Below are 16,005 nucleotides of genomic sequence, written 5' to 3' on the forward strand. Positions count from 1 at the left end.
TACTTATGGTTCCCGAATAGTAAAATCCAGCATGTTCCAGAACTAGTTCTTTTGGGATTCAGATAATGTTAAACTATGCACATTAGAAATGTACTCCTTTTCCTAAGCCTTCCTCTCTTTTTCTCAAGTAAGCAAAAAGACTGTAGCTTCTATAGTTATGACAAAGGAAGAGCAAATTAACTGAAAATCAGCTAGGTAAACACACATCAGTAAAAAGCACATTGAGAATAATGGAAAGCTGTATTGATTTTTGTTGCTGTTCTTTCAACTACTCAAGGGGACTAAAGAGCTAACAAGGGTCAGGTCAAAAAGCTCATTCAAAAATCAATGAAAAGATGTCCCTTGATTTCAGCAGCCTTGTAGCTAGTAACGTATGTCATCAGAAAAAGATAGCAAGTTCCTTTTCAGGAAAGATCTTGAACTTCACACATGTAAGAAAATGCTTAGAGGTGAGAAGAGAACACAGAAAATACACGTTACCTTACACGGTCCAAAAATCAAATGTTTGAGACAATTTTGGATCTCTCTCAGTTGCACACATAGAATTCAACATAAAAATAATAACAATTTAAAACAAAGCATTTTAAATCAAACTGTGACAGTTGGGTAGCTGATGACTACACAGGTCAACCATCTTTGCACTGATGGTGAGGTAGATGACTGGGGAAAGTAAACCTCACCAGCTGTGCCACATTGAAGTCAATTACCTTTCAAACTTCAGATACCTGTCTTGCTGAAGCAGTAAACAACCAGATGCTCATTCCTGTAATGTTATCAACAGTGACTTTAGTCTACAAGGCTCTTGGTTTAGAAAAAGAAAAGGTGGGGATGGAGAAGGAGATTTACAGAGACTGGGTGTGCCTTAACAAGTGTGAATTTAACAGTGCTCCTCATCAGGCAAATTAAACATTTTACAATACACTTTCCCCTTTAGGTGCTCTCCCCTTCTGTTACTAGGTGAAAACAATTTAGCAACGATCTCATTAACTGAGGATCAGGTTCCTCTGTGCTTCCTTCCTGCTCATTCCTTTCCCCCTCACACATATACACAACATGCAGCTGTGGTGCACAGTCAAGAATAAGGGCTTCAAAATATAAGAGCTAGGAATAGAAGTTCCACTCTGAATTGCTTCCAGCCCTAACACTTCTGAATTTAAGTCTACAATAATTTAGCTATAGCTGCAGGAGCACTAATCATGATGAATTTATGTGTTCTTCATCATGTGAGCTGCTTCACTTTTAAAGGCTGAGAGCATGTCTGCTATTCCCCCTCCCACTGCACTCATACAACCCCACACCCTCTGTTCCATTTACAGGTTATTTCCCGAAGTACCTTTGAGTACGTGTTTAGCTGCACTGTCTTAAAACGTGTCTACATTACTGAGGTGCAGGGTAGGATTAACATTCAACTTCTGGAATAATTTGAAGGAGGAGGTCAACAGATTAAGTCCCCTTCCTCAAAGCAGCTTCTCTTAAAACTGGCATTATACCAGCTTTTGTGCAGATGCGTCTCAAATTTCATGCGCACTCTATATATGTAAGTCTTGACGTATGTATGTATACACACACACACACACAAAATAATCCACAATGTGCCTGGTACTATTCTGTTCCAGAGGAAGCAAAGGTAAAAGTGGAACAGAGGTGGGGGGGAGAACGTTCCAACAGTTAAAACTTGGTTCTCTTGGATATATGTACATTTAACTCACAAACCAGAAGTTTCCACTGGAAACATAAAAACCAGAGCGCTCTGTAGTCTGTCAGTTCTCACATGAGCTGGGAGTCCCGGGGGTCTCTGTAGTAGCCATTGAACCTGACCTCCACCCAGGTAGGGTCATTTTAAATTTGACTCTTGGCACACACCCAAGAAAGGAAGACATTCAGAAGCAATTTGCTTTTGTCAGAGTTCTGCTTTGTTGTCATTTGGGGAAAATGTAACCTAAATAAAGAGGAAGATACAGAAGGCACCAAAACTTCCTTTTGTGTAAAGCAAACATAGTAGATGTGCGAACGTCAGCAGTGGGAGGAGAAAGAGGAATTAGGAAGCTGGGGGAGCCATAGGAAGTGGAGGAAGATGATGGGGACTGGAAAAAAAGAGCATAGCAGGAAGAGGACCAGAGATAGAAAAGGGACGACATCACCAGTAGCAAAGCAAGTACAAAATATCACATAGACCTATATTCTTCTTCCCTGTGAATATCCTATGACCCACTGGTCCTTGCAGCAGTGTACTTATTTCCCTATAGAAGACAGAACTGAAAAACACTCCCCCTCTCAAGATGTCTGGGACTGGTTTCTGTAATTCCCTCCTCTTGCCCCAGTGTGAGAGCTGGGCCTCTCAGAAGCAGCATACCACTCCAGTGGTCTACCTTCCAGTCCCTTTTATTGAGATCTGACAATCTCTGTGGATATGTGAGTTTATCCTCCGCTACCTGCTCTCCCCCTCTCCCTTTCCTGTGTACCCTACAGAGGGAGTTGAGATGCTGTAAGCAGACAGCAAACTGGAGTGAAGAGCTAAGGACAGATGTGCTTCACTCTTCATTTCTGTCAGGGAAGAGAGAGGATGATAAAATTCTTCCTGAAATGAATGGAGCAATTCACACCTCTCAGAGCTGTTGTTTCAAGCTACATTTATGTCTCAAGCCATATTCATCTCCATCTTGTATTGTCGCTCAGCTCAGGACATCTGACTGTGATGAATAGGTCATTTCACACCTTTCTGAAAAGTCTTCTGTTTAAAGGTCAATTTCTTCTAAGTGCTCTATAATCCCCATGCTTATCTAACTGCCTTGAAATCTGGCACAGTTACTGCAGGTGGTGAGTAGAATTATTGATCTAAATCAGAGGTCATCTGAGTCAAGAATTCCCAAGATACATCCTTTTTTAAAGAAACAGTGTTCCTTAACGTTGTCCAATTGTACCAATGTTTCCTTTGTGCACACATCTAGAATAAAACTGTGGCCAAAGAGTCTCAGTTGCTTAACATTTACCCTAGCAAATGAAAGGCATCAACTGTTTCCTTGGTATTCAGAGTTCAGAAGTTTTTAAAAACTTCAGCTCCACCATGCAGTGAATTAAATGCTCCGGACTTCAGGGAGTTCCTGACCCTTTGAGTAGGTCTGAGCATCTCCTTCTATTCCTAAATAAAACCTGGGAAATCTTTTTCCTTAAGAGGAGGAGGTTAAGAATCCTTCTTCCTGCACTTACTAAGTGCTCAGAAGTTAGACGTGAATTGCATTTTGAAAATCAAGAAAAATAGGAAAAGAAAAGGTATGTCATACCTCTGAAAATAGTTCAAAAGAGATAGGAGGAAGGGGACAGGTTAGATAGGTCAATGGAAGCCTACTCTAGGCTCTGGTGGCACTCAGCTCAATAAGGTTATAACAGCATCAACAGCTTAGAAAAAAGTATGTACATATCTACCGTGCAACAGCAATGATATATGCAAACAACTGTAGAGCACCAAGTATCTGCCATACAAATGGTGCTTAAAGTACCAATGACTTAGTGAAACAGGAAGGCTGTATAAACTGAAAATGGCAGCAAAAAAGGTTGGGGGAAAGGGAAGGAAACACAAATATATGTTTCCTCTCATGTGCTTCTAGTCACCGTAATTACTGTTGAGATGCTGAGACACAGACCATATCCGTGAATCTTTTCACTGGCCTTATCAGCAGCAACACTCTCAAAGGATTCCACTCCAGGACCATAATTCCCATGTATGTTTCCAAGCATGTACAAAAGAGAAGGAACATTTAGGAATGACCAGATTCCTATACATAGATGCAAATTTTTACCCGCTTTTTACTGCTCAGCCTGGCACACCAAACAAGTTTGCTGACTTTTTCCATTGCAACATCACTGGAAAAAAGCTGCTTTGCATCAAGTTGTACGCAACCTGACTGGCACAGCATCAAAATGAGACATGGTTGAATGGCCTGACTAATTCCTTAAAGGACTTTCATGTTCCTTTTTGCCTTCCACCACACAAAGGAGGGGCTCATCTCAACAAAAGTGACTGTAGTAGAACCCATGTCAAGAAAATCACAACTCTGCTAAGCTGCTCCAGTGCATGTCTCTACAAATTTATTTTGAGGTGGATACCAGTGTACCTACAGTGAGTGAATGGGAGGGTCTGCAGGTGTTTCTTTCCAACTAATGCACCTTAGGTTTATATTTTCCACGTGGTGGAAGCTGCAATACTATCAAGCAATCAGTGATTTAATTAAGGTATTTTCAGTGAAATTCTGCCATTACTATTTTGTCACTTCCCTTCATTTCTCAAGGGTTGACATTTTTCAGCACTAAGAAACTATTAATTTAATTCTCTAAATAACTTCAAAAATGAACCACATACAATTTTACAAACAACTGTGCATTAGTAAATAAAAGTTACCATGGAACATGTATGGAAACATACATTAGAATGCTAAAGGTGTTTGTTATAGTCAGTGTTTTAAAATTGAATGCAAGATGAATTCACAGTCATATGATATAATAGAATACTATTGGAAACATCTACTCCAAAAGTATGTATACAGTCACATACTTGCATAGAAATTACACAGAAATTCAGCCTAAATGATGCTAATAAAACAGAACATAAACTCTGACAAAAAAAGACATAAAGCAGTAATTGAAAGAGCAATGAGGTAATCTGATGAACTAAACACTAGAGATATAAAAACAAATTAGAATTCTAGCAATTCATTCAAAGAACAACTGCTCCTTGAACTTTATCTTCTTATTCAGATATTGCCCATAAAAAAAAAAAAAAAAACTGCATTCAAAATTAACCACAAGCAACAACCTATTAAGTAATTGATCTCTGGATGGCAAAACATCACTCTCATAAGGTACCAGAGTACATCAGATAAATGCCATATTAAATGAAATGAACGCCAAGTAATAAGTCAACACGAACCAACTTTGATTAAGTGTCAAGAATGTAAAAGCTCAAAAGTAGGTCAAAAGATAACTTTTGCCTTTCAAGGGCTTAAAACTCATAGGAAGAATGGGTTCATCTGTGCTATCACAATACATTTGTTATACGAAGGCAAGTAAAAGATGAGTTTCAAAAGTTCATCATGAAGAGTTGTACCATAATTATTTGAAAATGCAAAGTCACCTGATACTTCAGTATTTCATCAGGGGCAGGACACCTGAAAAGGGACAGGAAAGACAGAGACAAAAGTGCACCTGCAACAGGAATACGCAAAGTCACTCCCTCTACAGCCTTTAATGTAAGGTGATTCTGGTTCTCAATATCCAAAAAATGTGTGGGGTTGAGAGGAAGGGGAGGGGTGTGCTACTGAAACTCTTCTCTTAGATAGAATGAAAAGGGGCGCATCTGACTTAATGCTCCTCAAAAAACAAACAAAAAATTGCCTGAATGATAATTGTTACACATTTGTTGACAAAGACTCATACGGGCCAAGTGTCAAAACAATAGTGTGAGTTTTCTTGAATCATTGACAACAGTAGCTATACTGTCTCTTCTGCTTGTCCCCCAAAGTATGAAGTGTTGCTGAAACCACCTTTGGGTAGCTTTAGACAGATTAGATTTTTTCTTATGTTATATAAATGTATCATCCTTTCCATTAAACAGAAGAGCACTCCACAGAAATACGGCCTTCTCAAACAGAATGAGGAAGATAACTAAGCTATTCTAATCTCTCAAATAAAAGGTTCCTGAGCTTCCTCTTAAATAATTTTTAATTAAAGTATTTAATAGGATTATTCCCACATAGAACACTAAGCATATATCCTTTTGATTTCAAAAGGATTGACCCAGGGAGAATTTGGGGCACAGAGTACCACAATACAGAACCAGTAGTGAGGGAGTAGCATCAAGTGGAACTCCCTTAGATACAGCAACTCTCAGTGAAAACTTTAAAATCCCAGTCATAGCAAAAGCAAATGGTGCTCCAAGCATTTTATTTCCAGGAGTTACATTCATCCAGGAAAGCAGAAAGCACTGGTTGTTTTGCTAAAATTCAAGTTAATGGTTAAAAGTAAGTTAAAATGATTTCTGAAAACTTAAATCTGTGGTCTGGCTTCTTGCTAGTCCACACTATAGTCTGTGTGCAAAAAGCAGTATATTTATCATCAGTAAGTGTTCCCAATGCCCTTTTTAAAAAATAAAGTATCTCAAAAGAGTAAAGTAAAATTTTCACATGATGAGAGTTTCTTATACATGACTATTTGCATTAACAGACTAAATGTCACTTCTTCCCTTTTAATTAACTTACCGGGTTGACAATATGTCAATAAGTTCTTTTCTGTTCTGGACTCTGAGTGTATTAGTTCTGTATCTGGAATCCTTACTAACTTCAGGCAAATTCAGGATCTAAGTAAAAATAAAGGTGAGTAAGAAATGTGCTTGGCAGAAGATATTTATATAGCTAAGGAAATTCATTACTGATTTAAGATAGCTTTCCAAAAATCCTTACTTCTCATTAATCTTTTAATATAGAGTAGTAAATTAAGAAAAGATAATGCCTCCTGGTTAATGTTACATAACAAGTACAGAAAAAGACATAAATTAAACTGAAGATCCAAATCTTAGTTGATAGCTTTCACCATTAGCTAGGAGAAATTCTTATTGTAGAACACTAAAAAGTTTGTAAGTTATTACTGTGAGGTTGGAGAGATCTGTGGGATTATCCTGCACTGAGTTATATGTCACAGAATAAGAAATATGACTGTACTTCATATGGTAGACTGAGAAAAGCTAGGACAATGTCTAAGAATACTTCTTTCCACCTCAGTAATTTCTGTCAAAAAGGCAAAAAAAGTGAAAAGATGTTTTTCTATTGAAATGTCATAGTTTTTCTTTATGATTTCTTCCAAAAGAATTAATAAAGAAAATAGGTGGTATAACCTCTAAGAAAGGAGAAATATATCTTCTATATGTAACTCCCACCTGGCACATTAGAAATTTAACCATCATGCAAACACAATATGTATTATACTATAAAGGGAATTAAATGTGGAGAATGAGTCTTAGAAATTTGTAGAGGCATTTATGAGACAGAGTAGCTGTGTGGACAATCGATAATTACTATATATCTATTCATGCCACAATGCATTTATATAGGACATAAACAAACAGAATGAATTGTGCTTTCTAAGTCTAATAAAAAATATCCCAATAACATCAGCTACAGAGGAAGGCAGAATAGAAGCTTACAAAGAAAGAGACTGTCACGTATTCTTCATGTATTTTTACTCACTAACACACGCTCAAGATCAATTTTTTCTTATGATGAGTCTTATAATCATTCTAAACATGCTACATTTTTTTACAGGGCCATTTCCAAGATGGGTTACAAAAAACCAGTACTGGCTCAAAGCTGATGTCCCTATAGCCCATCATCCTATCTCTGCCTGTGGCTGAGCGCAGATGCTTAGGAAGAGCTTAAGAACGGGGCCAGTCCTTAATACTCATCCAAACTCCAGCCATCTTTAGATTAGGGCATTTCTGAGTTGGAGCTGTTTTCTATGTATTTAGCAATCCTCAGTGGATGTTTGCTTTATTAATATGTTCAGTTGCTCCTTGAATCCATATGCCTATGTACTACCACATGTAAGTGATACAGAGATTGGTGTCAATCTCTCTGATATTTGCCTCAAACCTAAAACTCTACTAATTTCTCTGAGACTGGTTCAGACCAAGGCCACTACCATTTAATTACTCCTCACTTTGCTGGAGTGAATAAGGATATGGCTTCTCTTCCAAGTGAATAGCTGTTGATGACATAAAACAATCAACAAAACAGATAATCTTTCAACAGATATTTGGCGATATTCAAAACAGTCACCTTTGACATGGTTGTCACCTAGAGTGACAAAACTAAGCATGGAAACAAAGGTATCAGTAAGTTATGTTAGAACAATGACCATATTACATAACTTTTCTGCAGATTTTTATCTGCAAGGTAACATAAAACATCAATCTAGCATCTTCCATCAACACTTAATTCACAGCGTATTTTCTTTTCCTTCTATTTTTACACAATCCACTTTATGAAAATCACAACATACCACAATTTAACTTTAGAAAATGTTCTTTTCCCACCTGAAAGTTTAACAATAATATTGGTAGCCCCTTAAAATTATCTCTTCTTTTTAATACTGCCATTTTGGAGTTACAAATCACTGCTTCAGAGAAAAAAATCATGCAAGGTTGTTCAAAGTAAATGATAGTGAATACTTATTTATGAGAGCTTAAAAAAAAAACCACAAAAAATTAATCAGAAACCTACGGTTCCATTTGATGACTTATATGAAAAATGATCATATGGAGTTGCTCACTCTACTGTTTTAATTAATGTTACTGACTTCAGCTTTAACTTAATGTCCATCTGTTGTAAAGCTGCATTTCTATATATGTTCTTCTCAATTTTTTTGTGACTAACAAATGCACATTTGAGAAGTTATTCACTAATGTGCCATTCATCTTTCTGCATCACGCTGTTATTTTCTTTATTTCACTGTGACCACTTGGAATGAAATTGCTGTTCTCTGTTTCTAGGCCTCCTTCAAGCTCTAAGATGCATATTCAGAGTTTACGCTCTCTGCATTTTGTCCCCCCAACACTAGCAAACCTGTTTGTACTCTCCTTTGCTGTACAGAAAAGCTCAGTCTTTTGAAGACTCTCGCTCAGTATTCCTATTTAGACCAAAGCAGCCACACATTAGGATGTGCTTTTCTAGCACTTGATCACTATGTACTTCAGCCAGCAGTGTTACAAAGTTTTTTCTTCAGTTATCCAAGTCCCCAAACAAGCTACAGTTAATTGTCATTGATTTTGAAAACACCACAGTGAATTATTCGTTTTTTCTTTCTGCTTGCCTGAAAAGATATGGTTGAAGCAGAATGTTTGCAATTGTTTACAGCTTGAGCCAGCTGTTACATCTCTAGAGTATGTGTCTTCAGGGCAACAGCTTCCATACAGCCTGTATTTTTAGCACCAACTCGTCTCAGAAAGGTTCTCTAATAGCAATTCCAGTGTTTGAATTAGTGGCCTCTGCATTTACTAAAGGTTCACTAGGGTGTTGCAGGCCTTCCTGTAATAAAGTCCTCTTCCTTTATTGGCTCTCCCCTTCACGGTGTTTTAAATTCCAAATCACCTTCAACTTAGCACAGAACATAACTCTAACAGGTTTCACAGTGTTCCGCAGACTTCTGCATCACTCCATTTCTGGTCAACGTAACAGCCCAAATCCATACCTACAATAACTCAATAAGGGTAAAATGACTGCTCTTTTTAAAAACAAATATGATAACTGGTTTATAGAAAAATCTAACCATTACCCAAAACTTGAACTATTTTTTCTGGGTTTTTAATCCCTTTGAAATGAGAGCAATCATCATTTTCCCATGTTCTGTACCTCCCACTTTCAATTCTAGAAATACCAGAACACGTTTATAAGGATGAAACAAAAAACCATCAGCCTGCAGACTAGGGCTAATATTCATCTCACTTAATTTTAGTCCTACAGATTCTGAGGGAACACAAATCGTAGAAACGTTGCCTCACCTTCTGGGGTACCATTCACTCCTTACTGATTACAGAGGGAGTACATAGCACAAAGTCACACCATAAGTCCCTCAACTGCACCCTGAAGTGAGGTGAATGCATGGTCTGAATTTTTAGTGCCTTCTAACTCACACCATGGTGTCAGAACCTCCTGGGCCAGATCTTCAGCTCTGCCTCACTCAGGGGTGGCAGGATGACCAGTGTTTGGTATGTAATTCTTCAATTCTGGTGACAAAACACCAAGAAGACATTCACAGCTACATCCTGGGACTTTCTGGAAAGATTTCCTTTATAAGACAATGAGTCTTTGATAAAACTGAGTTGTGGTAGGTAGACACTTATGCAGTCATTAGTCTTCATTCATTAAGATAATGACCACAATGTAGCAGTTAGACACCTGTATGAAGAAAACCCACTGAGCAAACTTTGAAGAGGTTAACTTGTTACTTATTAAGCGAGCCAATTCAAGCAAGCAAAAGAGACCCCATCCAGATAGCAAGGTGAGGATATGTACCCCAAACTGTACTAAGAGAGAATCACAACAGCACTGTCTTCTTATACATATTCCATTTATTAGTTGTGAACATCCACGGAAATGTGAGATGTCTGACATGAAGAAATGGAGGAACATAATGCTCAATCTCCTAGTGTGATTAATTTAGGTTAAATATCCAATTTCCCAGAGAAAAACCACAGTGGCAGGAATAAGGTAGAACTCTCATTTTTAAAAATGTTGTCTAATGGTATGGTATATGGAAAACTCCTTACATATTACTGGGGTCTTTTGTTTGGAATGCTGCTACACTTTATTTAGAACACTTTTTTCCCTACAACCACTCCTTCTCTTTTAAAATGTATTCACTGTACAGGGAAAAGCAATTCCAGGTATTAAAACAACAGGAAAAGAGTACGTGAAAAATCCAAAACTATTTTACAACTTTCCAAGCTACTCTCTGTGAAAACAGAATTGCCAGTGTTGTGTTCCTTCAGTTCAAATACCAGATTTTGAATGCAGCAGTCCTGTTTGAAGATTTGTTCTTCAACATCGTATCTCTGCACCACTCCAAAGTCAGTCCACAGTCCTGTAATAGTTCTTTTCTAAGAAGTCCACAAGTTTCTCTGTGAGCACAGACCAGCACATACTAGCATTCAAAAAGACTACACACTCAGCTACTGATTGAAATGGCACAAGAACCATCCATCCCCTAGCTTTACTTCATTAATAGCTGTGCCTACTGTGTATTTTATGGAGAAATAGTGACACATTTCTTCCTGAAAAAGGCACCAGTGTGACTTCTGTGACATTCACCATTCCAGAACTGGAAGGTTGTTAGCTTGTTCGTTTTTTAGCTAATTAGCTGTGCAGCTGCACAGACTTCAGAAGGGGTTCAGCACCCACAAGTTTTGGAATTAGGGTGTTCTGAATACAGAGGCAAAGCACAGAACCCACATCAGTCCCCTAAACTACCAGCCAGAACCCCAGGGTTAGAATTTATACTCGCTGCTTATTTTCACATTAAAAGGGAATTAAGAAGCAATCGGTAATTATTTACTTAGTCCAAATGGAAACTATTACACATTTCTGTACTGTCGCCTAACACACCATTACCTTGCACACAGTGACAAACTGCTGATCATTTCCAGCTCCCACCACGATGTAGCCATCCTTGGTCTTAAAAGCCTGGAAGAACAAAGATAAGTGATAAACTGTAACTAAACTATAAAATATTAGCACATCTTTTAAGTGAACTTTGTAAATAATGTTCAAATTACTTCCTTAAACATTTCCATCCAGACCCAATCTCTAGTTCTACAGAAGTGGCTCAAAGTCATCTACAAGGATGGATGCGGCCCTACTGATTTTTCTCCAGTTTTTCTAGAGTTGAAAAGGTACCTTGGTTAATAGTTTATTTGCTGAAAATGTGCCTTGAGGCATCCTGAAATTTGCAAATGAGTCCCACACTTACAGGGACTGAGAAGGATTTACCAGGATAACACTTACTTGCCAGGAGTTATTTATTCAGCTTCGCTCTTAGCCTGACTGAGAGCAGACAGCTGCACTGAGGTGTCACAGACCCTGACCAAATATGCCAAAAAAAAAAATTACCAAATAGCAATGACAAGTTAGGGACTCTCAAGGGGATGAAAGGGATAGACTGCATCTTTCCAGCTCTTCAGCTGGAGATTAAGCTATCTCTCTGGTCAGTGGTCTCAAGACTGAGCTCCTGGAGAAAATGGGACTTCTCTTCCAGCTTTGAGGATTCATTACAGTGGCCTTACTATCACATTTCATGGTGAACAGAGCATTTAACTGGGTACAACATAACAGCTTTCATTTCAGTCTAAATCATCTCTACTTAGATTTTCATTGGAAAAAAGAAAATCTGTAATTGGCATCATCCTCAATTTTTACCACTGTGTCATGGCATCTTCTAAAATTGGATAACACAAACAGATTCCCCTTTCCTCCACGCCTCTCCCTTACAAGGGTGTGTAACTGCAGTTTCAGTCATACGCGTTACAACCACAATTTTCGCAAGCATTTGGGAAAAATCCTTTCACTATTAATCTGACTACAGTGCAAAAGGCCAGCACAGGCTGGTGCACTAACAGTGATGAGGCCTTGCACTACTTTCTTGCAAAGAGCAAAACTCATGTTCTATTCTTGTTTTGGGTTTGTGTGGTGCGTATTTTTGGTAGCGGGGGAGGGGCCGCAGGGGTGGCTCCTGTGAGAAGCTGCTAGAAGCTTCCCTGGCTCCAAGTCAGACCGGCCTCTGGCCCAGGCCGACCCCATCAGTGACGGTGGTAGCGCCTCTGGGAGAACAGATTTAAGAAAGGGAACCGGCAGTGAGTGAGGGGATTGGAATGTGAGAGGAGCCCCTCTGCAGACACCGAGGTAGGTCAGTGAGGAAGGCGGGGGAGGAGGTGCGCCAGAGGAGGTTGATGCCCCTGCAGCCCGTGGTGAGACGGCAGGCTGTCCTCCTGCAGCCCACGGAGGGGAGCGGGGGAGCGGAGGCCCCCGAAGATGGCCGTGACTCCATGGGAAAGCCCGCGCCGGAGCGGCCTGTGACTGAAGATCGGCCCGTGGAAAGGACCCATGCCAGGGAAGTTCGGGAAGAACTGAAGCCCACGGAAAGGGCCCATGCCAGGGAAATTTGTGAGGAACTGCAGCCCGCGGAAAGGACCCACATTGGAGACGTTCGTGAAGGGCTGTCTCCCATGGGAGGGACCCCACGGTGGAGCAGGGGACGGGTGAGGAGTCCTCCCCCTGAGGAGGAAGGAGCGGCAGAGACAAGGTGTGGGGAGCTGACCCCGACCCCATCCCGTCTCCCTGCGCTGCTGCAGGGGAGGAGGTAGAAAGAACCGCGAGTGGACTTGAGCCGGGAAGGAGGGAGAGGTGGGGGGAAGGTGTTCTAAGGTTTGGTTTTACTTCCTAATATCCTTGTTTTGATTTGATTTGTAGTCAATTAAATTGATTTTGTTTCTTCCCCAAGTTGAGCCTGTCTTTTGCCTGCGACCATAAGTGGTGAGTGATCCCTCCCAGTCCTTGTCTTGACCCACAAGCCTGCCTTTATATTTTCTCCTCATCCCACCGTGGGTGGGGCAGGGAGGAGCAAGCAAGCAGCTGCATGGTGCTTTGTTACCGGCTGGGCTGAAACCATAACAGTTCTCAGAAGTCAATTTTTTTATGAGCTATCATGTCCTGATCTACAGGTGTGAGTGCTTACTATAAATTTTAGTAAAATAACACCGTGGGAACATTTTAATAATAAAAAGTGTTCTTAAGCCACTGTGGCTTACTCTTCTTCACGAACAGGAATATGCTATTCCAACTGGCAATCTTGCATACAGATACAACTACATCCACACTAAGACTCTTTCACCATCTGGTATACTCAAAGCTTCAAAACTATATGTGGAAAATTATGTCCACTGAAATGCAAGTAACTGTACATCATCATTATGGTATCACTTGTTTGCTCTTGCTATGTTTCATTTCCTGGTAAATAGAACTGGTCAGTGATAAAGTTTAGCAATTTATTTTTCGCACATTTAATTAAGCACTTCAGTCTAAGATGCTTAGCAAGCAAAGATGAAATTCAGCAAACATTTAGTCCCAAGCATGCAAAAAAAGTCCCACTGACTTGGCCCAAATACAGTAAAAGTCTAGAAGCATGCATAATAAAAAAGGTACTGCATACTCACACTGAGGAAAGCAATGAGCACAGAAAAAATTGGGGAAAAGAATACAGAAAATAAAGTTGTATATGAATGCATAAACATTTTTTAGATGTATCTCTTCATGCAGATTTCTGTCTAAAACAATTGTGACAGAACCTGGTCTAAGAATATGTAAGACACTTCCCCTCTGCAAACAAATAGCTTTTAGTAGGAATAGCTATGAACTAAAACTGTCAGTATAAATTTACTACCTTTAGTTACAGGCAAGATCTGTTTTCTGAACACCCTGCCCAAATCCTGACCTGTGTTTGCTGATGCTCTGAATTCTAAAACCAGCCACACACATTTCACACAAATTATGGGTTAAATACTACATGTATCTGTGTGCATGTGTAACACGACATAGTTTTTATTGGTGTGACCACCTACTACTATACAAATTAGAAATTCTTTTACACATTCTTTTAAACTTCTAGTCTGGATGCCTGTTACAGATTGCAAAGCCTACAATATATGTTGTATGTACTTATATACAGATCCTCTTCCTCCGCACTCCAAAATATATTTAAATTGGTAGTATGGGCAAATCTTAAAGAGTTAACTATTTATCAGCAACTTCTTTTGAGACTCACATCTCTGTAAGATGACTGCAGTCGCACAATAGCTGCATACCACTAGGAAACACGCATCTGCACCCGTGGGCTGCCCCTGCAGCAGCGGAAGTTACTCTAAATTTAAGGGCCTGGTTATTAGCATGTGTGCTTCAGTTGCTTTGCGGAATGTGTGGGAAAACTGATTATTCTTAATTGCATTGTATGTCTAAAAAGCTAAAACAACAATCATGTCATCCTTACACAACAAAAATGGTATCATAATAAATGCAGCAATGTCTTTTTCCATGAAGCTTAACTCAAATGTCTTCAGCTGCTATTTTAAGCTTCTTGTTACAAAACAGCTGATTATTTGCCAGTCATTGCTGCTGATAAAGCAGAAACTTCCAAATGTTATTAGCACAATATTGATGCCAACATTTAAGGGTGATAACAATGGTTTTATTCATCACCCATAAATGTACGCACACTACAGGTTACCACAGGTTACTGTCTGGTCACAGAAAACTTCACAACCTTATTATACAAAGGAGAGTAAGGGCAAAGTGCAGACAGATTTTAATGAGATTTTGTTTTGATAAACTGCTGTCCATCACATCGAATCATTTCACATTAGCACAATAAGAGGCACTACACACACAAGGCAAAAGTCTTTTTCCCTTCCCCTTTTTCTGAAGAATGAGGCCTCTGATAAGACTCTTGAGAGCACGAGCGTGATTTAACCTGCTACTCCCATGTGGTATTCTGAGCAACAGGACATCACTCCATGAAGACAAGAAACCTTTGCTCACCTCGAGTACTGTGTTCAGTTTTGGGCCCCTCACTGCAGGAAAGACATTGAGTTGCTGGAGCGTGTCCAGAGAAGGGCAACAAAGCTGGTGAGGCGCCTGGAGCACAAGTCTTATGAGGAGCAGCTGAGGGAGCTGGGGTTGTTTAACCTAGAGAAAAGGAGGCTGAGGGGAGACCTTATCACTCTCTACAACTACCTGAAAGGAGGCTGTAGTGAGGTGGGTGCTGGTCTCTTCTGTCAGGTGGCTGGAGATAGGACAAGAGGAAATGGCCTCAAGTTGCGGCAGGGGAAATTTAGATTGGGTATTAGGAAAAATTTCTTTACTGAAAGGGTTATGAGGTATTGGAACAGGCTGCCCAGGGAAGTGGTTGAGTCACCATCCCTGGAGTTATTCAAAAAGCGTGTAGACAAGGCACTTCAGGACATGGTTTAGTGGGTATGGTTGACAGCTGGACTCGATGACCTTAAAGGTCTTTTCCAACCTAAATGATTCTATGATTCTATAAATAAAAAGGAGACAAAAAAAATTACTCCACATCTTATTCATGGAAAAGGCAGAGACAGACTGCAAGCATCCAAAGGTGTAGCTTTTCAGTATGGTGTGGAAATGCGTTCAGGTTTCTAAGAAGACAATCTGTAAATTCACATTGAATGATATATAGTACATGACATTAACATATGCATGTTCAAAGCCAGATCTCAAGGTCCAGTGTGCATGAGTCAATACCTCACACTGACTAATGGATGTTACAGGACCTCATTAAGACTCCACACTTTTCCAAACTTGATCCTAGAACACTGTGTATACCTGAGATACTTTGTGTACTGAAACATTTTAACCTCCCTAAACACGTTGAATATAATATAAACTCTATCTA

At 39.6% G+C, this 16,005-nt stretch overlaps 1 protein-coding gene across 15 annotated transcripts in view; it reads right to left on the minus strand.

Annotated features, from left to right (window-relative positions):
• SUGCT (succinyl-CoA:glutarate-CoA transferase) overlaps nucleotides 1–16,005 on the minus strand; it is a 339,720-nt gene that overhangs the window by 197,852 nt on the left and 125,863 nt on the right. For 11 of the 15 annotated variants that reach the window (XM_069812412.1, XM_069812380.1, XM_069812431.1 and 8 more), the window contains 2 exons: nucleotides 11,154–11,225; nucleotides 6,252–6,349 (listed from right to left, as the gene is read on the minus strand). The exons of 2 other annotated variants lie outside the window; for them this stretch is intronic. In XM_069812412.1, coding sequence (XP_069668513.1) covers nucleotides 6,252–6,349; nucleotides 11,154–11,225 — 170 coding nt within the window. Of the gene's footprint in view, nucleotides 1–4,913; nucleotides 5,200–6,251; nucleotides 6,350–11,153; nucleotides 11,226–16,005 lie in introns of those variants that run through there. 2 more of the 15 variants (XM_069812458.1, XM_069812476.1) reach the window with 2 other exon arrangements.

The sequence above is a fragment of the Haliaeetus albicilla genome, chromosome 2 (assembly GCF_947461875.1).
Source record: "Haliaeetus albicilla chromosome 2, bHalAlb1.1, whole genome shotgun sequence".
NCBI classification, from domain to species: domain Eukaryota; kingdom Metazoa; phylum Chordata; class Aves; order Accipitriformes; family Accipitridae; genus Haliaeetus; species Haliaeetus albicilla.